Source organism: Capricornis sumatraensis, chromosome 9, assembly GCF_032405125.1.
Source record: "Capricornis sumatraensis isolate serow.1 chromosome 9, serow.2, whole genome shotgun sequence".
In the NCBI taxonomy this organism is placed as follows: Eukaryota; Metazoa; Chordata; class Mammalia; order Artiodactyla; family Bovidae; genus Capricornis; species Capricornis sumatraensis.
The window spans coordinates 4,570,802-4,597,707 of NC_091077.1; the positions used below are offsets into that span (position 1 = coordinate 4,570,802).

Below are 26,906 nucleotides of genomic sequence, written 5' to 3' on the forward strand. Positions count from 1 at the left end.
CCCTAACATGGGAGAGGAGACTCACCAGAATCCAGGAAGTGTAGAGTCCTATACAGGATAAGAGAAACATACCAAGACACATAATAATCAAACTAATAAAAATTAAATACAAAGAAAAACTATTAAAAGCAGCAGCAGAAAAGCAAAAACTAACATACAAGGGAGTCCCCCATACGGCTCTCAGCTGATTTTTCAGCAGAAACTCTGCCGGCCAAAAGGGAGTAACAGGATATATGTAAAGTAATGAGAGGAGAAAAGCCTACAGCCAAGATTATACAGCAAAGATCTCATTCAGATTTGACAGAGAAATCAAAAGCTTTACAGACAAGCAAAAGCAAAGAGAATTCAACACCAATTAAGAAAACAGTAGAGAAAATGGTAATAGAAAGATATAAATCATACATAAATGTAAGTGGATTAAACGCCCCAACCAAAAGACACAGACACTGAATGGATACAAAAACAAGACCCGTGTATATGCTGCCTGCAAGGGACCCATTTCAGACCTAAGCACACATACAGACTGAAAGTGAGAGATGGAAAAAGATAGCCCATGCGAATGGGAATCAAAAGAAAGCTGGAGTAGCAATACTCATATCAGATAAAATAGGCTTAATAAAAATGGTTAAAGAGGTAAGGAAGGACACTACATAATAATCAAAGATTCAATCCAAGAAGAAGATAAAACAATTACAAATAGTCATGCATAGAAATAGGAGCACCTCAGTACATTAGGCAAACACTAACAACCATAAAAGGGGAAATCAGCCGTAACACAATTAGTATTGGGGGACTTTAGCTCCCCACTTACACTGGTGGAAACATCATCCAAACAGAAAATAACTAAGCAAACACAAGCTTTCAATGACACAACAGACCGAACAGAGTTAATTGATATTTATACGACATTCCACCTGAAAGCAGGAGAAGAAAATTTTTTTCTCAAGTGCACATGGAACATTCTCCAGGATAAACCACATCTTGGATCATGTATCAAGCCTCGGAAAATTTGAGAAAATTGAAATTGTATCAGCATTTTTTCCTGCCACAATGCTGAGATTAGAAATCAATTACAGGGGGAAAAATGCAAAAAAAAAAAAAACCCCACAAACACATGGAAGCTAAACAGTGCGCTGCTAAATAACCAAGAGATCACTGAAGAAATTAAGGAGGAAATTTTTTAAAAATGCACAGAAACAAACGATGCTGAAAAGATGACAACACAAAACCTATCGGACGCAGTAAAAGCAGCTCTGAAAGGGGAGCGCAGAGCAGTGCAATCTCACCTCAAGAAACAAGAAAAGGCCTCGCATTAACAATCTAACCTGCGAGGCAAAGAGGAGAAAGAAAACTCAAAGTCAACAGAAGAAACGAAATCAGAAAGATCAGACCAGAAATGAACGAAACAGGAAACGAGAAAACAATAGTGAAGATCAATAAAAGTAAAAGTTGGTTCCTTGAGAAGGGAAACAAAACTGATAAACCTTCAACTAGACTCCTCAAGAAAAAAAGAGCGAGGACTCAGTAAAATTAGAAATGAAAAAGAAGACATCAGCACGGACACCACAGATATACAGAGGCTCACAGAGACTGCCACAAACAACTGTAATTCAATAAAAAAAAAAAACAGCAACCTGGAAAAAATGGATACATTCTTGGAAAGATGCATGCTTTCAAAACTGAACCAGGAAGAATTAGAAAATATAAACAGGCCAATCACAAGTAGTGAAATTGAAAATGTAATAAAAAATATTCCAACAAACAAAAGTCGAGGACCAGACAGCTTCACAGGCAATTTGAGCAAACTTTTAGAGAAGAGATAACATCTATCCTTCTCAAACTCTTCCCCCCAAAATCTCAGAATTACAAATACTTATAAATTCATTCTATAAGGCCACTATCACCCTGATACCAAAACCAGAAAAGATATCACACAAAAAAAGGAAATTACAGACCAATTTCACTGATGAACAAAGACACAAATATCCTCAACAAACTACTAACGAACAGAAGCCACCAACACATTAAAACAATCATACATCATGATCAAGTGGTTATCCCAGGGATGCAAGGATTCTTCAGTATATGCAAATCAACCAGTGTGATAACCATATCAACAAATTAAAGAATAAAACCATACGATCATCTCAATAGAGGCAGAAAAAGCTTCTGACAAACTTCAATAACCGTTTATGATAAAAATTCTCCAGAAAACTGGCATAGAGGCCATTACAACAAACCCACAGCAAACCATCATTCTCAATGGTGAAAAAGTGAAAGCACTTCCCTTAAGATTAGGAACAAGACAAGGATGTCCACTCTCACCACTCTTATTCAACATAGGTTTGGAAGTCCTCACTATGGCAGTCACAGAAGTAAAAGAAAGAAATCCAGATTGGAAAAGAAGTAAAAGTGTCAGTGTATGCAGATGACAGGTTATCATACATAGAAAATTCCAAAGATGCCACTAGTTTTTCTACTGGACCTGATCAATGACTTTAGTAAAGTTGCAGGATATAAAATTAATACATAGAAATCTCTTGCATTCCTTTATACTAACAATGAGAAATTAAGAAAACAATCCTGTTTACCATCAAGACAAAAAGAATAAAATATCCAGGAATAAACCTACCTAAGGAAGCAAAAGATCTGCACTCACAAAACTATAAAACATTGTTGAAAGAAATGCAAGAGGACACAAACAGATGAAGAAACAGACCATGTTCTTGGATTGGAAGAATCATTTTATAGTGAAAATGACTACACTGTGCAAAGCAATCTACAACTTCATTGCAATTCCTATCAAGTTACTAATGGCATTCTTTACTGAATTAGAGCAAAAAGTGGTATAATTTGTATGGAAACACAAAAGACCCCGAAGAGGCAAAGCAATCTTGAGACAGAAAAATGGAGCTGGCTCTCTGACTCCTAACTATAATACAAAGCTACCGTCACCAAGACAGCATGGTACTGACACAAAAACAGAAATATAGACCAACAGGACAAGATATAACTCCCAGAGATAAGATATGGGCACCTTGTCTTTGACAAAGGAGGCAAGAATATATCTGGAAGATATTGAGAATATGGAGAAAAGACAGCTTCTTCAATAAGTGATGCTGGGAAAGCTGGACAGCTACATGTAAAAGAATGAAATCAGAACACTCTGTAACACTGTGCACAAAAATAAACTCAAAATGAATTAAAGACCTAAATATAAGACTGGACACTATAAAATTCTTAGAGGAAAACACAGGAAAAACACTCTTTGACATAAACCACAGCAAGATCTTTTTCAACACTCCTCCTAGAGCAATGAAAATAAAAATAATCAAATGTTATATAATTAAACTTAAAAGCTTTTGTACAGCAAAGGAAATCATAAATAAGACAAAAACACAACCCTCAGAATGGGAGAAAATATTTGCAAACAAAGCAACAGACAAAGGACTAATCTCCAAAATAGACAGGCAACTTATGGAGCTCAATATCAAAAAACAAACAACCCAATCAAAAACGGGCAGAAGACCCAAACAGACATCTCTTCAGAGAAGACATACAGATGGCCAAGAGGCATATGAAAAGATGCTCAACATCACTATTGCTGCTGCTGCTAAGTCTCTTCAGTCGTGTCCGACTCTGCGCGACCCCACAGACAGCAGCCCACCAGGCTCCCCCGTCCCTGGGATTCTCCAGGCAAGAATGCTGGAGTGGGTTGCCATTTCCTTCTCCAATGCATGAAAGTGAAAAGTGAAAGTGAAGCCACTCAGTCCTTAGCGACCCCATGGACTGCAGCCTACCAGGCTCCTCCGTCCATGGGATTTGCCAGGCAAGAGTACTAGTGTGGGTTGCCATTGCCTTCTCCGCAACATCACTATTAGAAAAATGCAAATTAAAACTACAGTGAAGTATCATCTCACACCAGTCACAATGGCCAGCATCAAAAAAAAAATCTACAAACAATAAATGCTGGAAAGGGTGTGGGGAAAAGGGAACCCTCTTACACTATGGGTGGGAATGTAAATTGATACAACCACTCTGAAGGACAGTATGGAGGTTCATTCAAAAACTAAATATTAAACTACTATATGACCCAGCAATCCCACTACTGGGCATATACCTGAGAAAACCATAACTCAAAAAGACACATATACCTCAGCATTCACTGCAGGACTATATACAATACCCAAAACATAGAAGCAACCTAGGTATCCACAGACGGATGACTGGATAAAGATGTGGTACATATACACAATGGAATATTACTTAGGCATAGAAAGGAATAAATTGAGTCATTTGTAGTAATGTGGGCGAACCTAGAGCCTGACACACAGCATGCAGTCAGTCAAAAAGAGAAAAACACATATTATATAGTAACACATCTATGGAGTCTAGAAAAATGATACTGATGAACCTATGTGCATGGCAGGAACAGAGATGCAGACAGAGAATGGACTTGTGGATGGGGTGAGGGCGAAGAGAGGGGCTAACTGAGACAGTAACACCGATATATATGCACCAGCATGTGTGAAATAGATAGCTAGCAGGAAGCTGCTGTCCAGCACAGGGGGCTCAGCTTGGTGCTCTGTGATGATCTAAGAGGTGCAATGGGAGCGGGGAGTGGGAGGCAGTCTCAAGAGGAAGGGGATATATATACACACACTTATGGCTGATATGCACTGTTTTACGGCAGAAATGCTATGGAAGAAAATGACCCTGGAAGAAACGCTATGACCAACCTAGACAGCATATTAAAAAGCAGAGATATTACTTTGCCAACAAAGGTCCATTTAGTCAAAGCTATGGTTTTCCAGTAGTCATATATGGATGTGAGAGTTGGACTATAAAGAAAGCTGAGCACCAAAGAATTGATGCTTTTGAACTGTGGTGTTGGAGAAGACTCTTGAGAGTCCCTTGGACTGCAAGGAAATCCAACCAGTTCATCCTAAAGGAGATCAGTCCTGAATATTCATTGGAAGGACTGATGCTGAAGCTGAAACTCCAATACTTTGGCCACCTGATGTAAAGAACTGACTCATTTGAAAAGACTCTGATGCTGGGAAAGATTGAAGGCAGGAGGAGAAGGGGACAACAGAGGATGAGATGGTTGGATGGCATCACCAATTCTACAGACATGAGTCTGAGTAAGCTCCAGGAGTTGGTGATGGACAGGGAAGCCAGGCGTGCTGCAGTCCATGGGGTTGCAAAGAGTCGGACATAAATGAGAAACTGAACTGAACAGATATATGCTATGGCAATCTTTGATCAATGGTCTCTGATGTTACTACTACCCACTGAAGGCTCATATGATGTTTAACATTTTTTAGCAATAAAGCATTTTTTTGCCTAAAGTATGTACGTTTTTAAACATAATGCCATGGCATACTTAACAGACTACAGTACAGTGTAAACATAACTTTTATATGCACTGAAAAAACAAAACATCTGTTAGGTCACTTTACTGCAATCATGCATGCATGCACGCAGGCTAAGTCGCTTCAGTCGTGTCCGACTCTGTGTGACCCCCATGGACAGCAGCCCACCAGGCTCCTCTGTCTATGGGGTTCTCCAGGCAAGAATACTGGAGTGGGTTGCATATTCACTTTATTACAGTGACCTGAAACCAAACCCACAATATCTCCTAGGCATTCCTATACATAAATGTACATGAGGGTCTTAAAACAAAGAAAAAATTAATAACCCAAAGTTTAGTCAACCTTATACAAAGAGAGGCAAGAGTCTCTGACTAGTGAGAACCCCAATATGGTTCTAACAGAGGGCATACCCAGACATCCAAAAAAGCAGTCACATAACTCAGGTGTGAGATGACTAATCTATTTCAGAATTCAAGCATCCAATAGAGCCACAGTCCTGGACACCAAGGAACATGACAAGGGTCGTGGGCAGCTTTAATCACACTCAGGATGCGTGATTAAACACTGCTATATGGAAGCACCACAAGGTGTTCAAGAACGGTCCCTCTTCCTCTCATACACACCCTTTCCATTTTGTCTTCCTTGCCCCAGTCACGGGCATGAAAATAGGAGGCAGGAGGATGGGAGGCCTGAAGACATGACGTCTAATGAGAGAGCACCAGGGTCTAATGCAATTCAACCACCATCTCCAAACAAGACTAAGTACCACAAAGGACTGACCTGTCACGTCCAGGTGGAAGGAGACCTTCTGGCCCCCGGCCTCACAGCTGTACTCCCCGGCGTCTGCCTTGCCCGCCTGCTGCACCACCAGCTGCCGCCTGCGGCCCGTGGCCTCCACACGCACTTTTGAGCTCGAACTCAGCTTCTTCCCATCCTTGTACCACGTCACCTCTGTCTGGGCCTGGGCCACCTCGCAGCTCAGCGTGGCACTTGCCCCCGCCACGGCCTGCACTTCACTGCGTGCCGGCTGCTCCTTGGCGAACACCACCGAGGGCTCTGGGGACAGAAGGGGATACACAGGGTCAGAGACCCCATCTATGTCAAGATGCAACACTGAGGAAAGAATGATTAAACGGGGAGGCAAGAAGACAGGAAACTTCTCCAGGCTTTGCACCAGCTCTGTGATCTAGAGAAACTCCACCACCTTCTCAGCAACAAGCAACACAATTTATTTCTATATTCTACCCCTGATCTGTGCAGGCTGTTCCAATGAGAAGTTGTGAAAGACTTCTCTCATGCACAAATCCTCTAGGAGAAGAACTGCAGAGTCATGCATTCCTCAACCTTCCTATGGGAGGCCAGGGTCCTTTCCATACAGCTGTACAGGGCACGTTCTCATCTGCAGTGAATGAGAGCTCCTGAGGCTCCACCCTAACCACACTCTCAGTGTTGTCAGCTGTTAGCAACCTGATGGGAGTGAAGCTGCACCACTGTGGCATGGTCCTAGTGATTCACAAACTGAAGAATATGAGTTTTATAGTTATTCTGTAGTCTACTCTTCTGTAGTTCAAGTTTTGTACAATTTTCAAAATTTGCAGTCTGTTTTTTCCAGATTCATTAAATGTTATACAGTGTTGATGGTTCAGTTCAGTTCAGTTGCTCAGTTGTGTCTGACTCTTTGCAACCCCATGGACTGCAGCACACCAGGCTTCCCTGTCCATCACCAGCTCCCAGAGTTCACCCAAACTCATGTCCACTGAGTCGGTGATGCCATCCAGCCATCTCGTCCTCTGTCGTCCCCTCTTCCTGCCCTCAATCTTTCCCAGCATCAGGGTCTTTTCAAATGAATCAGCTCTTCACATTAGGTGGCCTAAGTACTGGAGTTTCAGCTTCAATATCAGTTCTTCCAACGAACACTCAGGACTGATTTCCTTTAGAATGGACTGGCTGGATCTCCTTGCTGTCCAAGGGACTCTTAAGAGTCTTCTAAACACCACAGTTCAAATGCATCAATTCTTTGGTGCTCAGCTTTCTTTAGAGTCCAATTCTCACATCCATGCATGACTACTGGAAAACTATAGCTCTGACTAGACAGACCATTGTTGGCAAAGTAATGTCTGTTTTTTAATATGCTGTCTAGGTTGGTCATAACTTTTCTTCCAAGGAGTAAGCATCTCTTAATTTCATGGCTACAGTCACCATCTGCAGTGATTTTGGAGCCCCCCAAAATAAAGTCAGCCACTATTTCCACTGTTTCCCCATCTATTTGCCATGAAGTGATGGGACCAGATGCCATGATCTTAGTTTTCTGAATGTTGAGCTTTAAGCCAACTTTTTGACTCTCCTCTTTAAGAGAAGACTACACATGGACATCACCAGATGGTCAACACCGAAATCAGACTAATTATATCCTTTGCAGCCAAAGATGAATTAGCTCTATACAGTCAGCAAAAACAAGACCGGGAGCTGACTGTGGCTCAGATCATGAACTCCTTATTGCCAAATTCAGACTTAAATTGAAGAAAGTAGGGAAAACCACTAGACCATTCAGGTATGACCTAAATCAAATCCCTCAAGATTACACAGTAGCAGTGAGAAAACGATTTAAAGAACTCGATCTGATAGACAGACTGCCTGATGAACTACAGACAGAGGTTCATGACATTGTACAGGAGACAGGGATCAAGACCATCCCCAAGAAAAAGAAATGCAAAAAACCAAAATGACTGTCTGAGGAGGCCTTACAAATAGCTGTGAAAAGAAGAGAAGCGAAAAGCAAAGGAGAAAAGGAAAGATATACCCATTTGAACACAGAGTTCCAAAGAATAGCAAGGAGAGTTAAGAAAACCTACCTCACTGATCAGTGTAAAGAAATAGAGGAAAACAATAGAATGGGAAAGACTAGAGATCTCTTCAAGAAAATTAGAGATACCAAAGAAACATTTCAGGCAGATGGGCTCAATGAAAGACAGAGATGGTAGAGACCTAACAGAAGCAGAAGATATTAAGAAGAGGTAGCAAGAATACACAGAAGAACTGTGCAAAAGAGATCTTCACGACCCAAATAATCATGATGGTGTGATCACTCACCTAGAGCCAGACATCCTGTGATGTGAAGTCAAGTGGGCCTTAGAAAGCATCACTAACAAACAAAGCTATTGGAGGTGATGAAATTCCAGTTGAGCGATTTCAAATCCTGAAAGATGATGCTGTGAAAGTGTTGCACTCAATATGCCAGCAAATTTGGAAAACTCAGCAGTGGCCACAGGACTGGAAAAGGTCAGTTTTCATTCCAATCCTTAAGAAAGGCAATGCCAAAGAATGCTCAAACTACTGCACAATTGGAACTCATCTCACATGCTAGTAAAGTAATCCTTAAAATTCTCCAAGCCAGGCTTCAGCAATATGTGAACCGTGAACTTCCAGATGTTCAAGCTGGTGTTAGAAAAGGCAGAGGAACCAGAGATCAAATTGCCAACACCCGCTGGATCATCGAAAAAGCAAGAGAGTTCCAGAAAAATATCTATTTCTGCTTTATTGACTATACCAAAGCCTTTGACTATGTGGATCACAATAAACTGTGGAACATTCTTAAACAGATAGGAATACCAGACCACCTGACCTGCCTCTTGAGAAATCTGTATGCAGGTCAGGAAGCAACAGTTAGAACTGGACATGGAACAACAGACGGGTTCCAAATAGGAAAAGGAGTACATCAAGGCTGTATATTGTCACCCTGCTTATTTAACTTATATGCAGAGTACATCATGAGAAATGCTGGGCTGGAGGAAGCACATGCTGGAATCAAAACTGCCGGGAGAAATATCGATAACCTCAGACATGCAGATGACACCACCCTTATGGCAGAAAGTGAAGAGGAACTGAAGAGCCTCTTGATGAGAGTGAAAGAGGAGAGTGAAACATGTTGTTGTGTTTATCTGTCCTCCCACTTTTGTGCTCTACCTTTTTCATTTTTTAATAATGTTTCTGGTGAGATTAAGTTATTTAATTAAGGCAAATGTATCAGTTTGTCCTTTGTGGTTTCTGCATTTACCTTCTGTTTAAAAATCTTTCATTATCCCATGGTCATTAAATAATCTTTACTGTCAGATAAAAGCTTGTTTTACCTTTCACACAGAGGTCTCTAACCTGCCTGGAGTTGGTTCTTTGTGTGGTAGGAGGCAGATCCCAATGTTATTTTATTTTTCCGTATGGTTAATGGTCTTACCATCAATGATGATAAGATCCTCCTTTCTCTACACTTCGGTGTGAGTTCACCATTCCATTCCTTTGGGCTATTTATCTGCATTGAGACCCACTTGTCTAAATTGCTGTAACTTTTATTTTTTTTAGTCATGATTAGGTTGGAGCAAATGTCCTCATTTTGTTAAGACTCACTTGGTTCTCTTTGGCCGTTGCAATCAACTTGTCAATATTCTAACACCCCAAAGAACTGTGATTTGGCATTTAATGGGAAGTGAACGTCTCTGAGTTCCATAGATTTGTATACATTTAGTTATATCTGTTTCCTGCCTCTATGCAACGTTTCATATTAATACTTTCACAAAGTCCTGAAGACCTTTGATTAGACTTGGAGTTAGTAACATCACCCATATGCTGTTCTTGCCATTCTTTTAAATTTCACCTTCCAGGTGTTTGTGTCTGGTATATAGATACAGAATTGTTTTCTGTGAATTGTTTTTGTATGCAGTGATGTTTACCAGTTTTCTTACTAAGTGTAGTAATCAACGTTTCTAGATTTTCTAAATTGCTAACCGTATCATCTGCATGTTTCATTTTTATTTTTCTAACTTTTAATCTTTCAGTTCCCTCCTTAGTGTGTTGTGAATGTAGCATCAAAGTGGTGACAACTGGCTTCCTTCTCTTGTTCCCTGACAACTGGCTTCCTTATCTTGTTCCCTGCTGCAAAGGCAGTGCCTTCAAGGCTTCACTTTATGGACGAGGATAGCCGGTTTTTCTCTATACTGCCAATGATTAAATAAAAGAAGACTCCTTATAAGAATTTTATGGCAGGAATTAATGCTCAATTTTATCAAGTATTTCTCTTGGATATATGTAACTATATTTTACTGAGTACTTTTATTCTCCACTTATTGGGGAAATCATATCATTTTTCTTTTATTTTATTGACATTAAGCTTTCCATCAAATTTTCTACTGATTCTTGTTTTAAACCAACCTCGCGCTCCTGGAATATGGCTGTTGCTGTAGTGTATTTTCCTCTTAAGAAACTGCTGAATTCAGTTCACTATTATTTTGTGGAAGATATTAGCCTTAATATCATCAATAGACCAAACTGTGTTACTTCTTCATAATTACCTTGTCATATTTTGCTATCAATGATATGTTCTATATGTAAGATAAATTAGACAATGCATTCCATCTTTCAATACTACAGAAGAATCTCTGTGAACATGGAATAATTTCTTACCGGAACACAGTACAATTTAACAACAGAGCAAGTGGGCTTAGATATTCTGCTGTGAGAAGATTGTTTATTATGGTTCCATTTATTTAAAATGGTGGGGTCTTTACAACTTGCTAGTTTTCCATTTTGTGAGTTTTGACATAGTTTTCTAGGAACTGATCAGTTTGCAGTCTTCTCCATTTTCATGAATTCTGTACACACACTACAACAAATCATGGACTAGGTTTTGCTACATCTGTGTTCAAGGAGTTTACTTGTCCATGTGAACATTGCTAACCCAGAACAGCTAAAGATTTATAAGCCAAAATTCTGCCATGAAATAATTCCCACATTACTGTGTGGCCAAAACTTTCTCTTATTCTGTTACAGTGAATTCAGCTATCTCTTGTTAACAGGAACTCTCAAGTGTTTTGGGTAAGAATCTGCCAGGAAAACCCCAGGGGAAAGATATTTTGTCTACCTCAGCCCTATAGATCAGATAGAGCCCGCGTAATAGACACCCAGGACCACCAATGGAGTCTGAACACTTGTTGGGAAAATGTGACTGAGCATTATTACATGCGTGGTATAAAAGAACTGCCTCTTTCCCTCCAGAATACACTCACTCATCCATGCTTTCTTGGCTCAACACTGGCAGCAAAGATGGAAGAATACAGGATAAGAGAATTCAGGAAATCAATTTTTTTAAAAAAGAGCACAGAATCTCTTGGCTATACAGCTGTCCGATCCTCACTGCAAACTATGATAATTTGGTATCCCCAGAAAACTCACTTATATAGATGGAAAAATGCATTCAGGTCCTAGGAAAAAACAGAGTTATTACCTGATGTCAATCTTGCCAAACTGATGTACAGACAGCTACATCCCAAAGGACTTAACTCCATACGTACTTTCAAACTCGACTTGGCTTCTTCCCATCCTTACACCACCCACTCGATGAAGCTATGCACTACCTCACATTTCAGCATGAGGAAGCACCAGTTTGACCCACCCACTCTATACGCCAGATGCTCCTTGAGCACCACTGAGGACTAAGCAAAAGGACTGATACACAGGCTAAAAGACACCATGTGACAGAGACAGAAAACGAACCGAAGGCCGGGACGGCGACAGGGAAAGAGAACTTCCACAGGCGTTCTACCAGCCCCCTGTGCTGCAAAGCTCCCTCTGCCCATTGCAGTAACAAGCAACATTCTCCCACTGACCTCCTGTATCTAGGAAAACGGAGGGAAGACCTCCCAGAAACCTCAAGTTTGAGCATTCAAACTTTACTCCTGAGAGAATGCGAAAGAAGATCGTCAGGGATACATCAAACTGAAACAGCTGACCCACTGAGGACTCGCATAAGGTACCTGATGAGGATGTGTGCTGGCTCTCAGAAAAACACATGGTGGGAGGAAAGTCACTCATCCCCAGGCCTACCTCCGTCCCCAGGCATCAGGGAGAGCCAGGGTCCCAACACCAGCAGAAACAGGAAGGCTCTGGGCAGGTGTTAAGACAGTGTGATTGAGCCCCACTGCCTGGCAACAGGGGGACAGAAACAACCCCTCTTCTTGCCACATGCACCCTTCCCATTCATCCTCTTCCAGGTCAAAATGGGCCTCCAGATGGGATGCAGAAGACAGGGAGGCTGAAGAGATGAAGGTTCAAGGCACTCATGTCTGAAAGCCAGTCCCCTCATCACCTGCACACGGGCCAGCTCAGCGCCCTCCTCCAGGACTGACCTGTGACGTCCAGGTGGAAGGAGACCTTCTGGCCCCCGGCCTCGCAGCTGTACTCCCCGGCGTCTGCCTTGCCTGCCTGCTGCACCACCAGCCGCCGCCTGCGGCCCGTGGCCTCCACACGCACTTTCGAGCTCGAACTCAGCTTCTTCCCGTCCTTGTACCACGTCACCTCCGTCTGGGCCTGGGCCACTTCGCAGCTCAGCGTGGCACTCGCCCCCGCCACGGCCTGCACTTCACTGTGTGCCGGCTGCTCCTTGGCGAACACCACCGAGGGCTCTGGGGACAGAGGGGGATACACAGGGTCAGAGACACCATCTCAGTCAGGATGGCAGCCCTGCACAAAGACGACCTGGATGGGGAGCTGGGAGGGTCCAGGTGGGAGTAGTGAAGCTGGAGACTTTTCTAGGCTCTGCAGCAGCCCTATGCACTGAAGAAGTCCTTCAGACATTCTCAGGAACAAGTGACACAGTCTATGCCTTTTCCCGCAGGTCCACCTGTTTCTGCTGGTCCCACACAGGAAGGGTCGTTGGACCTTTGGAGAAGACCTTTGGAGGTCGTTGGAGAAGACATCTCCCTGTTTATGACATCTGCAGGATAACAAGGCACGTGTCCCCCAACCTTCCTACCCGATGCCCCAGTCTTCTCCAGGCTTCCCAGGCTTAGCGGGGAACTTTTCACCTGCAGTCCACGGAGATGGCTGAGGCTCGGTGCCCTTGCCTGCTCTCAGGATTGTCAACAGGTAGCAATCTGAGAGGAGTACTTCCACCTCCCTGTGGCTTTCTTTGTCATCGTCTGAGGAATGAAGAAGTCAGTACCTTCCCCCTTAGAATTCGGGTCCCCATTACTGTTTCTTCTTTCTAGTGAAACCATTCAAGTCTTTTCTCCAGTCACTAATAGTAGCCTCTCTGTTTTCAAGATTCACCTCTGGGCACTCTTTATCCATTTAAATACCAGAGAATGACACATAGGTAGGTTTTAAGGATGTTCCCAACTATGTGACTTGCTTTTTCACTCTCTGATTGAGTCCCCTGTTAAATCAAAGTTTTTCCTTCCAATAGTGTCAAATGTCCACTTCAAAACCCCTTGAGTTTGGAGCATTTGTGTTTGTACTTAAGAAATGTGTCCTTACCTTAAGTCTTTAAAGAAATCATGTTATCATCCAAGGGAATTTTGGGTTTTACCATTTACACTGAGGTTCTAACCCATCCTGAGTTGACTTTTGTGTGTGGTGTGAATTGCTGGTATAATGTAAGTTTTCAGAATGGTCAAATGGTCCAAGTACCATTTATGAAGACAGCACTTTCCTCAACTTCTCCAATAGATACCACAGGATCAAGTGGAAGGTGATGGTGGGTAAATGTGTGGTGCCAAAATCCATTTATCCAAGGAACTATTTCTGAGGTCACTTCTGTCCCTCTGACGTGGTAACTATCCCTGCACTGGAATCCTCTTATTTTCAAAATTGTAGTTTTGTGACATCAGGTCCCAGTGAATGCTCCCACCATGCTTTCCTTCAACAAACCAGTGTATTGATGGCACCTGGCCTTTGGAATCTGCCTGTTATTCTGCTATCAGACCACCCAAACAGAAATTTGGTTTCAATTCTCATTGCTAATAAACATCTTTGATTTTTTTCTCTCTGATTCCTATCTCTCTGTTCCAAATTCTTACTGTCTCTCAAGAATCTTGAATAATTTTCCCACACACAGCCACCTAGCAATTTTTATCAGACTGGAATTAGAACCATACCGTAATTGTGCTAGTCTAACTCTAAACGACAGAATGATCTCTGTTAGTTTCCAAGGCAAACATTCAATATCACAGTAATCCAAGTCTATGCCCCAACCAGTAATGCTGAAGAAGCTGAAGTTGAATGGTTATATGAAGACCTACAAGACCTTTTAGAACTAACACCCCAAAAAGATGTCCTTTTCATTATAGGGGACTGGAATGCAAAAGTAGGAAGTCAAGAAACACCTGGAGTAACAGGCAAATTTGGCCTTGGAGTATGGAATGAAGCAGGGCAAACGCTAATAGAGTTTTGCCAAGAGAATGCACTGGTCATAGTAAACTCCCTCTTCCAACAACACAAGAGAAGACTCTACACATGGACATCACCAGATGGTCAACACCAAAATCAGACTGATTATATTATTTGCAGCCAAAGATGGAGAAGCTCTATACAGTCAGCAAAAACAAGACCGGGAGCTGACTGTGGCTCAGATCATGAACTCCTTATTGCCAAATTCAGACTTAAATTGAAGAAAGTAGGGAAAACCGCTAGACCATTCAGGTAAGACCTAAATCAAATCCCTTATGATTATACAGTGGAAGTGAGAAATGGATTTAAGGGCCTAGATCTGATAGATAGAGTGCCTGATGAACTACGGACGGAGGTTCGTGACATTGTACAGGAGACAGGGATCAAGACCATCCCCATGGAAAAGAAATGCAAAAAAGCAAAATGACAGTCTGGGGAGGCCTTACAAATGGCTGTGAAAAGAAGAGAAGTGAAAGGCAAAGGAGAAAAGGAAGGATATAAGCATCTGAATGCAGAGTTCCAAAGAATAGCAAGGAGACATAAGAAAGCCTTCCTCAGCAATCAATGCAAAGAAATAGAGGAAAAGAACAGAATGGGAAAGACTAGAGATCTCTTCAAGAAAATTAGAGATACCAAGGGAACATTTCATGCAAACATGGGCTCGATAAAGGACAGAAATGGTATGGACCTAACAGAAGTAGAAGATATTAAGAACAGGTGGCAAGAATACACAGAAGAACTGTGCAAAAAAGATCTTCATGACCAAGATAATCATGATGGTGTGATCACTCACCTAGAGCCAGACATCCTGGAATGTAAAGTCAAGTGGGCCTTAGAAAGCATCACTAACAAACAAAGCTAGTGGAGGTGATGGAATTCCAGTTGAGCTATTTCAAATCCTGAAAGATGATGCTGTGAAAGTGCTGCACTCAATATGCCAGCAAATTTGGAAAACTCAGTAGTGGCCACAGGACTGGAAAAGGTCAGTTTTCATTCCAATCCCAAAGAAAGGCAATGCCAAAGAATGCTCAAACTACCGCACAATTGCACTCATCTCACACACTAGTAAAGTGATGCTCAAAATTCTCCAAGCCAGGCTTCAGCAGTATGTGAACCGTGAACTTCCAGATGTTCAAGCTGGTGTTAGAAAAGGCAGAGGAACAAGAGATCAAATTGCCAACATCCACTGGATCATCGAAAAAGCAAGAGAGTTCCAGAAAAGCATCTACTTCTGCTTTATTGACTATGCCAAAGCCTTTGACTGTGTGGATCAAAACAAACTGTGGGACATTCTTAAAGAGATGGGAATACCAGACCACCTGACCTGCCTCTTGAGAAATCTGTATGCAAGTCAGGAAGCAACAGTTAGAACTGGACATGGAACAAAAGACCAGTTTCAAATAGGAAAAGGAGTACGTCAAGGCTGTATATTGTCACCCTGCTTATTTAACTTATATGCAGAGTACATCATGAGAAATGCTGGGCTGGAAGAAGCACAAGCTGGAATCAAGATTGGCGGGAGAAATATCAATAACCTCGGATATGCAGATGATACCACCCTTATGGCAGAAAGTGAAGAGGAACTAAAAAGCCTCTTGATGAAGGTAAAAGAGGAGAGTGAAAAAGCTGGCTTAAAACTCAACATTTAAAAAATTAAGATCATGGCATCCGGTCCCATCACTTCATGGCAAATAGATCAGGAAAAAATGGAAACTGTGACAGACTTTATTTTCCTGGGCTCCAAAATCACTGCAGACAGTGACTGCAGCCATGAAATTTTTTAAAAGATGCTTGCTCCTTGGAAGGAAAGTTAGGACCAACCTAGATAGCAGATTAAAAAGCAGAGACATTACTTTGCCAACAAATGCCCTTCTAGTCAAGGCTATGGTTTTTCCAGTGGTCGTGTATGGATGTGAAAGTTGGACTGTGAAGAAAGCTGAGCACCGAAGAATTGATGCTTTTGAACTGTGGTGTTGGAGAAGACTCCTGAGAGTCCCTTGGACTGCAAGGAGATCCAACCAGTCCATTCTAAAGGGGATCAGTTCTGGGTGTTCTTTGGGAGCTAAAGCTGAAACTCCAATACTTTGGCCATCTCATGCGAAGAGTTGACTCACTGGAAAAGACTCTGATGCTGGGAGGGACTGGGGGCAGGAGGAGAAGGGGATGACAGAGGAAGAGATGGCTGGATGGCATCACCAACTCAATGGACATGAGTTTGGGTGAACTCTGGGAGTTGGTGATGGACAGGGAGGCCTGGCATACTGCAACTCATGGGGTCACAAAGAGTCGGACATGACTTAGCGACTGAACTGAACTGAACTGCTCCTTGGAAGAAAACCTACGACAAACATAGACAGCATATCAGCATATTTAAAAGCAGACATCACTTTGCCAGCAAAGTTCAATCTAGTCAAAGCTATGATTTTTCCAGCAGTCATGTGTGGATGTGAGATTTGTACAATAAAGAAGGCTGAGCACCAAACAATGGATGCTTTTGAACTGTGGTGCTGGAGAGGACTCTTAAGAGTCCCTTGGTAGCAAGGAGATTAAACCAGTCAATCCTAAAAGAACTCAACTCTGAATATTCATTGGAAGGACTGATGCTAAAACTGAAGCTCTAATACTTTGGCAACCTGATGTGAAGTACTGACTCACTGGAAAACACCCTGATGCTGGGAAAGATGGAGGGCAGGAGGAGAAGGGGTTGACAGATGATGAGATGGTTGGATGACTCGATGGCCATCAGTTTGAGCAAACTCCAGGAGATAGTACAAGATAAGAAAGCCTGGGGTACTGCAGTCCATGGGGTCTCAAAGAGTCGGATATGACTGAACACCACCTATTTAGCCATGTTTCCCAACTTTCCTATGATTTTTTCTTAGAATACACTCTAACATTCTCAAAAACAAAAAACATTCCAGAAAGATGCACGTTGAAATCTGAGGTATCTGTACACATCCACAAATCATCCTACATTATTAGTACAGTCAAAAACTGGTAGGTGTTGGCACCTAGAAGTCAAGGTAGGATGCCAGCCCAACTCTTTTCAGCATGAAGACTTCCTTGCCAGAAGAAGAATAGTCTGATTTCTTAGACTTCCCTGTGTTCCAGGCACAAGGCAGAGACTCATTCACCATTAGGAAAATGCAATGAAATAAAGACTGCTTTGCCAGTCAGAGGCTAGTAGGACAGTAACTCCCCATTAGCAAAGCCTAGTGATGTGGCAGAAGTGACTTTTTCCTTTCAATTCCTAAATTCACCAGCATCACACCAAGGGGAATACAACCTGCAGCATCCAACCTGTTTGAAGACAAAGGCAAAAATCATATTTTGCAATCTAAGGTCACCCTAAATGGCACATGTGATGCTCTGCCAATCACCCTTAAGGACCTGACAACATAACATGGGCCTCTTCTGGCTACCTACAGACAACCAGAGCAGGAACAGGAAGGAAGGGCATCCCAGAAACCTCAAGTTTCACCATCCAAACTTCATTCCTAACAGAATTCCAAGTAGGACCGTGTGGTCAATATGTCTCCTAAACTGGGATCCATCAAAACTGGGATCCATCAAATTGAAATACTTCTGGGCAACTGAGACCAGCAAGAGGTACTGGATGAAGGCCTATGCTAGCTCTCAAGAAAGAGACAATGGAAGGAAGGTCAGTTATTCCCAGGCCTACCTCGGCCCCCAAGCATCAGGGAGAAGCAGGGTCTCCACACCAGGAACAACAGGCAGATTGTGAGCAGGTGCTAAGACAGTGTGACTGAGCCTCACTGCCTGAAAACACACAGATCAAAACACCTCTCTTCTCTCCATGGACACCCTCCCCATGCATGCTCCCCCAGCCAAAATGGGCACGATGGTGGGACATGGAAGACAGGGAGGCTTGAAGAGACGAAGGATCCAGGCAAGGGCACACATAGTCTGGTGAGGCTGGAAGCCAGTGCCCTCATCACCTGCACGGGCCAGCTCAGCACCCTCCTCCAGGACTGACCTGTGACATCCAGGTGGAAGGAGACCTTCTGGCCCCCGGCCTCGCAGCTGTACTCCCCGGCGTCCGCCTTGCCTGCCTGCTGCACCACCAGCCGCCGCCCACGGCCCGTGGCCTCCACATGCACTTTCGAGCTCGAACTCAGCTTCTTCCCATCCTTGTACCATGTCACCTCCGTCTGGGCCTGGGCCACCTCACAGCTCAGCATGGCACTCGCCCCCGCCACGGCCTGCACTTCACTGCGTGCCGGCTGCTCCTTGGCGAACACCACCGAGGGTTCTGGGGACAGAGGGGGATACACAGGGTCAGAGACACCATCTCTGTCAGGAGGGCAGCCCCGTGCAAAGACGACCTGGATGGGGAGCTGGGAGTAGGGGCTTGGGGCAGTGGAGCTGGAGACTTCTCAGGCTCTGCACCAGCCCTGTGCCCTGCAGCGGTCCCCCTGCCTTTCTCAGCAAGTGACACAGTTTACGCATTCTCCCACAGGTCCCTGCGAGCAGGTCCACGGTGCAGGACAAATGGGACAGACTTGTCCCCTGCTCATGACAACTGCCAGGTCTCGAGGTGGATGTTCCCATCTTTCCTCAGCGGTGTCCCAGTCTTCTCCATGCTGTTTAACAGCAGGGAACTTTCCATCTGTGGTCTGTGGAGACGGCTGAGGCTCGGCACCCTCGTCCACTCATGGCATCGTCAGCTGACAGCAACCTAGGGGAGTGCTCACACCTCCCTGCGGCTTTCTTCATCACTGTCTGAGGAATGAAGAAACTGAGCGCCTTTCCCCTTAGGACTGGGCTCGCCGTTACTGTTTTCTTTTTCCTGGTGACACTAGTCAAATCTTTCGCCCACTTATCAACAGTAAGCTCAATCTTTTCTTGATGCAACTCTGGCCATTCTTCAAACATTTAGAGAATGATAAACAGGGAGGTTTGAAGGATATTCCCAACTGTGTGACTGCCCCTTCCACTCTCAGGTCCAGTCCTCTGAGAAACCAAACGTTCTCCTTCCAATAGCCTCACAAGGCCCATTTCTGCCCTTTGAGGTTAGAGCATCTGTGTTCTATTCAAGAAATATTTCCTTACCTTGAGTTTTTAAAGAAACCACTTTCTCATCTGAGGTTTTTTATACCCTGAGCTTTCTAACCCAAGATGAGTTGACTTTTGTGGGTGGTGTGAATTGCTAGGACATTTTAAGTTTCCCATGTGGTTCACTGGTTCAGCAACTATTTTTGACTAGAACATCCTTCCTCGACTTCTCAAATAGACAACACAAGACCAAGCAGAAGATAAAGAGGATCTGTGGGGATGGCGGGTGCAGGAACCCTTTTACGCAAGAACTGTTTCTGAGCTCACTATTCTGTTCCTCTGACATGATAACTATCCTGCACTGGGATCCCATTATCTTGAAAAAACTGTCGCCTTACAATAATTCCTGACTTCAGGTCCCAGTAAATGCTCCCACTGTGCTTTCATTCAAGAAAACAACACATTGGCTGTACCTTGCCTTTGATCTGCCTGTTATTCCTCCATCTACCACCCAAAAAAGAAATTTGGTTTCGATTTTGAGTGTCAATAAACATCTTTGATTTTTCCCTCGAATTTCCATCCACATACTGCAACCTCTAACTATGCTTCAAGAATCTTGAATAATGTTCCCCACACAGCCTCTGAGTAACTTTTATCAGATCTGGAATTAGAAACATGATACAATTTTGCCAGTCTAACTCTTTCACACAAATTTCGTTTTGCAAGCATTCCTTGCCAGGACTTAGATGTAGAAATAATTTCTGCATTTCAATTTTTATTAATACACTAATCTTACTCAAGAATCGGATGCAATCTAACCATTTATCTCTGGGATTGTCTGAGGTGATCATTCCATCATCAGCAAATTCCACCTTTAGTTTTCCAGTGATTTTATTCTCCTATTTATTCAACTCAGAGGTTAGAGTTGGCCTGAGTGCTGTCCCTCATGTCAAAGATGCTGGCGTTGTTTTTGTTTTTGCAGGAGTGTGATAACATTAAAAAGAACTCTTTAATATAGTTTGCTAAGAATTTTATGGCACAAACTGATGCTCAGTCTTATCAAACATTTGTCCCAATGTATGACCTTCAAGTTCAATCAACTATTTGATTCTGTTCCCATGGAGATGATCACATCTTTCTGCATTCAATCCAGTGTCAAGCTTTCTACCTATCAACAATGCCAACGTTGACACAATGTGCAATCCTGAACTATGACTTTCACCACTCATCTCTACCCAGGGATACACTGCTGAATTCTTTTTATTAACATTTAATATGTGATTTTTACCTTGGTGCTTGCAGTAGATTTTCTGGAATTTCATTCTCCCTGCCTTTCTAGTGTGATTTTGGTATCGATGTTATATTCTGGACATGAAGGAGTTATGGAGGATATCTCATTCTTCTCTCTCTAGGACCATCTCCATAAGATGGAATAACAATTTTTCAAATATTTTGCATACCTCATTAGAAAACTACAGGGCTGAGAATAGTTTTCATTACTGGTCCTACTGATTCACAAGTCACACACTCTTAAATTTACTCTGTCTTCACGTGTCCGATTATCACATAATCTCCTAGGATTTAGCCATATATCACAACTTTCAAAGGTTTTACCATAAAATACTTTCTAATGTGCTCCCCCCCCACAAAAAAAAAACACATTCTAAGAGATGCACGGTGGGATCTGGGGTATATATATACCCACACATCCTGCTACACTGCCTGGCCTCAAACTCTCACACGCTGGCACCTGGGAGTCAGTGTGGCATGGCAGCCACCCCTATTCAGCATGAAGACTCTCTTCCCAGAAGCAGCATAACCTGATTTCTTAGACTGCCTGACATTTCAGCCACGAGAAAGAGACACTCAGTGACCACGAGGAAAATGCACAGAAATAAAGGCTGCTTTGCCAGTCAAGGCTGCTAGGACAGTAACTGCTTATTAGCAACACCTACTGATGGGGCAGAAGAGATTTTTTCCTTTCCATTTCTAAATTCATCAACTAATGCCAAGCAGAATACTGACCTGCAACATACAAACTTGTTTGAAGACAAATGGAAAATCATATTTGATCTAAGGTCACCCTAAATAGCACAGGTGACTGTCAATCATCCTTTCTTTCCTCCCTTTGTAAGGCGTGTGTGCACGCTAAGTCATTCACTTGTGTCCAACTCTTTGTGACCCTTTGGACTGTAGCCCATCAGGCTCCTCTGTCCGTGGGATTCTCCAGGCAAGAATACTGGAGTGGTTTGCCATGTCCAGAGGATCTTCCCAACCCAGGGATCAAACCCACGTCTCCTGCAGCTCCTACAGTGCAGGCAGATGCTTCACTGCTGAGCCACCAGGGAAGCCCCCCTTTGTAAGGACCTGACAACAAAACATGTTTGTTTTTTTTTCTTGCAATGTACAGGCTACTAGAGCTTCTATATCCAGAGAAAGGAAGGAGTGGCATCCAAGAAACCTCAGATTCAATCATCTGAAGCTCACTCCTGCAAGAATCCCAAGTAGGATTGTGTGGCCAGTATTTCCCCTAATCTGGAATCCATCAAATTGAAACACCCAAGAACTTGCATGAGGTACCAGATGAGGGCATGTGCTAACTCTCAGGAAAGACAGATCATGGGAGGAAAGTCACATATTCCCAGGTCTACCTCAGCCCCCAAACATCAGGGAGAGTCAGGGTCCCGACACCAAGAACACAAGGAAGGTTCTGGGCAGGTACTAAGACAGTGTCACTGAGTCTCACTGTGACAAAAATGGCCCTTCTTCACTGAAGGTGCATCCTTCAGGGCCAAGATGATATGAAGATGAGACATGGAGATGTGATGAAATAAAGGCTATAGGTGAGTACACACATCTGTTGAGACCAAAGGCCAATCCCTTCATCCTCTGCACACGGCCTAGCTCAGTGCCCTCCTCCAGGACTGACCTGTGATGTCCAAGCGGAAGGAGACCTTCTGGCCCCCGGCCTCGCAGCTGTACTCCCCGGCGTCCGCCTTGCCCGCCTGCTGCACCACCAGCCGCCGCCCGCGGCCCGTGGCCTCCACACGCACTTTCGAGCTCGAACTCAGCTTCTTGCCGTCCTTGTACCAGGTCACCTCCGTCTGGGCCTGGGCCACCTCGCAGCTCAGCGTGGCACTCGCCCCCGCCACGGCCTGCACTTCACTGCATGCCGGCTGCTCCTTGGCGAACACCACTGAGGGCTCTGGGGACAGAGAGGGATACAGGGGGTCAGAGATCCCATCTCAGTCAGGACGGCAGCCCTGGGCAAAGAACAGGATGGGGAGCCAGGGAGGAGGTGTGTGTGCTGGCAGTGGAGCTGAAAATTTCTGGGCCCTGCACTAGCCCTGTGCTCTGCAGAGGTCCCCTGCCTTTCTCAGCCACAAGTCACACAGTTCTTGTGTGTGACACAGCATTCTCATCTGAGTCCATGTGAGCAGGGTGGCCCCTGGAAGACTTCTCCTGTGCTCATGGCATCTGCAGGGTCATGAGGCACGTGTCCCCAAACCTTGCTAGATGGTGCCCTAGCCTTCTCCATGTGGTTATGCAGGAACTTTTCACCTGCAGTCCGTGCAGATGACTGAGGTGCGGTGCCCTTGCTGACTGTTAACTACTGTCAGCTGGCGGCAATCTGGGAGGAGTGCTTCCAGCCCTTTCCGTGGCTTTCTTTGTCACTGAGCAATAAAGAAGCTGAGTACCTTTCCTCTTAGGACAGGATTCACCATTCCTATCTTCTTCTTCATGGTGATACAATTCAAATCTTTTACCCATCTACAAACAGTAGGCTCTTTTTTCAATTCAACTCTGGCCACTCTTTATACATTTACATACCAGAGAATGATACATACTTAGGATTTAAGGATATCTCCAACTGTGTGACTGGCATTTTTACTCTCAGATTTTGATTTTCCTTCCAATAGTTTCACAATGTCCATTTCAGCCCTTTCAGGCATAGATCATTTACGTTCCATCTAAGAAATTTCTCCTTATGTTGTCTTTAAAGAAACCACATTATCATCTGAGGGTTTTTTTGGGGGGTTTTGCCTTTTACCCTGAGTTTTCTAACCCACTCTGAGTTGACTTTTGTGTGTGGTGTGAATTGCTAGCACAATTTAATTTTTCCGTATGGTTCAGTGGTCCAACGCCATTTATTAGACAACATCCTTCCTTGAGTTCTCCAATAGACGACACAGTAACAGTGGAAAGGTTTAGGGGAAGGGGGGATGGGTGGTGCGGGAAGCCATTTATGCAAGGAACCGTTTCTGGGCTCACCATTCGGCTCCTCTGATGTGGAAACTATCACTGCACTGGGATCCCCTTATCTCAAAAACTACAGCTTTAGGATCATTCCTGATACATGAGAACTGGTCAGGCTGGTCCCCCACGGAGTAGGGATCACATGCCCACACACGTGTGGCCTTGTAGCCGTGTGCCAAGCTAGCGTGCCTGGGTGTGTGTCTGCTTCTGCAGCCAAGAGTGTCCTGAGCAGGAGCCTGCTTTGGAGATAGCTCTGTGGTTTCAGAGGGCTTCCCAGGTGGCGTTAGTGGTAAAACGTCTACCTGCCAATGCATGAGACATAAGAAATGTGGGTTTCATCCCTGGGTCAGGAAGATCCCTTGGAGGAGGAACTGGCAACCCACTCCGGTATTCTTGCCTGGAGAATCTCATGGACAGAGGAGCCTGCCTGGTAAGCTATAGTCCTCAGGGTTGCAAAGAGTCTGACACTACCGAAGCGACGTAGCCTAACACAGGTCCCAGTAAATGTCCCCACTATGCTTTTATTCAAGAAGACAGTGTATTGGCTGAACCTTGCCTTTGAAATCGGCCAACTATTCTTCCATCAGACCACCCCAAAAAGAAAATTCTATTTTGATTGTTAATAAACATCTTTGACTTTTTTCTCAAGATTGCTCCATCTAATGCAACCTCCCACTGTCTCTCAAGAATCTTGAATATAATTTCCCCATGCCCAGCCTCTTGGTGACTTTGATCAGACCTGGAATTAGAAACATGATAACTGTGCTAGTCCAACTCTTAACACAAATTTCATTCTTCAAGCGTTCCTAACGACGACTTAGATGTAGGAATTATTTCAGCATGTTGATTTTTTTCCTCAAGAATCATTCACAGTCTAATAATTTATCTTCAGATTTTCTGAGTTGATAATCAAATCATCAGCAAATTTCACCTTTAGTTTCTCAAAACCATCTGCTGGTGATTTTATTCTCCTCTTTACTGGATTCAGGGATTTCAGTGCCCTCCATGTATTCAGTCAGTTCAGTCACTCAGTCGTGTCTGACTCTTTGCAACCCCATGAACTGCAGCACGCCAGGCCTCCCTGTCTATCACCAATATCTGGAGTCTACCCAAACCCATGTACATTGAGTCAGAGATGCCATCCAACCATCTCATCCTCTGTTGTCCCCTTCTCCTCCTGCCCTCAATCTTTCCCAGCATCAGGGTCTTTTCCAATGAGTCAGCTCTTTGCATCAGGTGGCCAAAGTAGTGGAGCTTCAGCTTCAGCATCAGCATCAGTCCCTCCAATGAACACCCAGGACTGATCTCCTTTAGGATGGACAGGTTGGATCTCCTTGCAGTCCAAGGGACTCTCAAGAGTCTTTTCCAACACCACAGTTCAAAAGCATCAATTCTTCGGTGCTCAGCTTTCTTCACAGTCCAACTCTCATATCCATACATGACCACTGGAAAAACCATAGCCTTAACTAGATGGACCTTTGTTGGCAAAGTAATGTCTCTGCTTTTTAATATGCTGTCTAGGTTGGTCATAACTTTTCTTCCAAGGAGTAAGCATCTTTTAATTTCATGGCTGCAGTCACCATCTGCAATGATTTTGGAGCCCAGAAAAGTAAAGTCAGCCACTGTTTCCATTCTTTCCCCATCTATTTGCCATGAAGTGATGGGACCAGATGCCATGATCTTAGTTTTCTGAATGTTGAGCTTTAAGCCAACTTTTTCACTCTCCTCTTTCACTTTCATCAAGAGGCTCTTTAGTTCTTCACTTTCTGCCATAAGGGTGGTGTCATCTGCATATCTGAGGTTATTGATATTTCTCCCAGCAATCTTGATTCTAGCTTGTATTTCCTCTAGCCCAGCATTTCTCATGATGTACTCTGCATATAAGTTAAATAAGTAGGGTGACAATATACAGCCTTGACATACTTCTTTTCCTATTTGGAACCAGTCTGTTATCCCTCACTCAAAGATTTGCAGGTACACCTTAAGTGGGATGATGTTATCACCATCGTTCTTTTCACAGGAATTTTATTATGTTAAAAGAAAAAATATCTTATATAGTTTCCCAAGTATTTTATGGCAGGGACAGATGCTTGATGTTATCAAATATTTTGTCTTGATGTATGATGTTTGAATTTAATTAACCATTTGATTCTGTACTCATGGAGATAATCACATTTGGGATCTTCATAGAACAAGGATCAAACTATTGTCCCTGGCATTGGCATTCTGGACCACCAGGGAAGTCCTTGCACTCTATTTCTTAATATCCAGCTTTCTACTTTCTTTCTATCAACATATCCAACATTAAGCTCATTGTGTAAGCCTAGACTACGATTTTTATCATGGGTGTACTCCTGGAAACATTGATTAATTCATTTTGCTAACAAATAAATACTATGATTTTTTATTTTGGCCTTGATATTCACAGTAGATTGGTCTGAAGTTTGATTCTCCCTGCCATTTCTGGGTCATTTTGGTATCAATGCTATGTTTTGTATATGAAGAAAGTTACAGAGTTTATCTCCTTTTTCTCTCTCTAGGATCATCTCCACAAGCACAGAAAAAGAGTTTTCCTGGACATTTTGTACAGTGTACCAGGGAACTGGTTTTCCTGGTGGTTGGGCAATAAAGAATCTGCCTGCAATGTAGGAGATGCAAGTTCAATCCCTGGGCCAGGAAGATCCCCTAGAGAAGGAAATGGCAACCACTCTAGTATTCTTACCTGGGAAATCCCATGGACAGAGAAGCGGGGCGGACTACAGTCCACAGGGTCACAAATAAGTTAGACACAACTTGCAAATAAACAACAACAAAAACAACCAGAGAACTACAGGGCTGAGAAGACCTTTCATTATTGGTCCTACTGATTGGCGAGTCTTACCACACTTTGACTTCTGTCTGTTTTCTTGTGTTCATAGAGCTTACAATGATTTAGCCACATTTCACAAGTTTTTAAAAGTTCTGCTTTCAAATACTCTCTAATGTGCTCCAAAAACCACATTCTATAAAGATGAACTGTGGGATCTGAGGTATCTATTCACACCC

At 43.4% G+C, this 26,906-nt stretch overlaps 1 protein-coding gene across 1 annotated transcript in view; it reads right to left on the minus strand.

Annotated features, from left to right (window-relative positions):
* Positions 1–26,906, minus strand: part of OBSCN (obscurin, cytoskeletal calmodulin and titin-interacting RhoGEF) — a 223,775-nt gene that overhangs the window by 97,092 nt on the left and 99,777 nt on the right. The window contains 3 exon segments of the mRNA XM_068979697.1: positions 6,393–6,431; positions 12,548–12,823; positions 22,534–22,809. Coding sequence (XP_068835798.1) covers positions 6,393–6,431; positions 12,548–12,823; positions 22,534–22,809 — 591 coding nt within the window.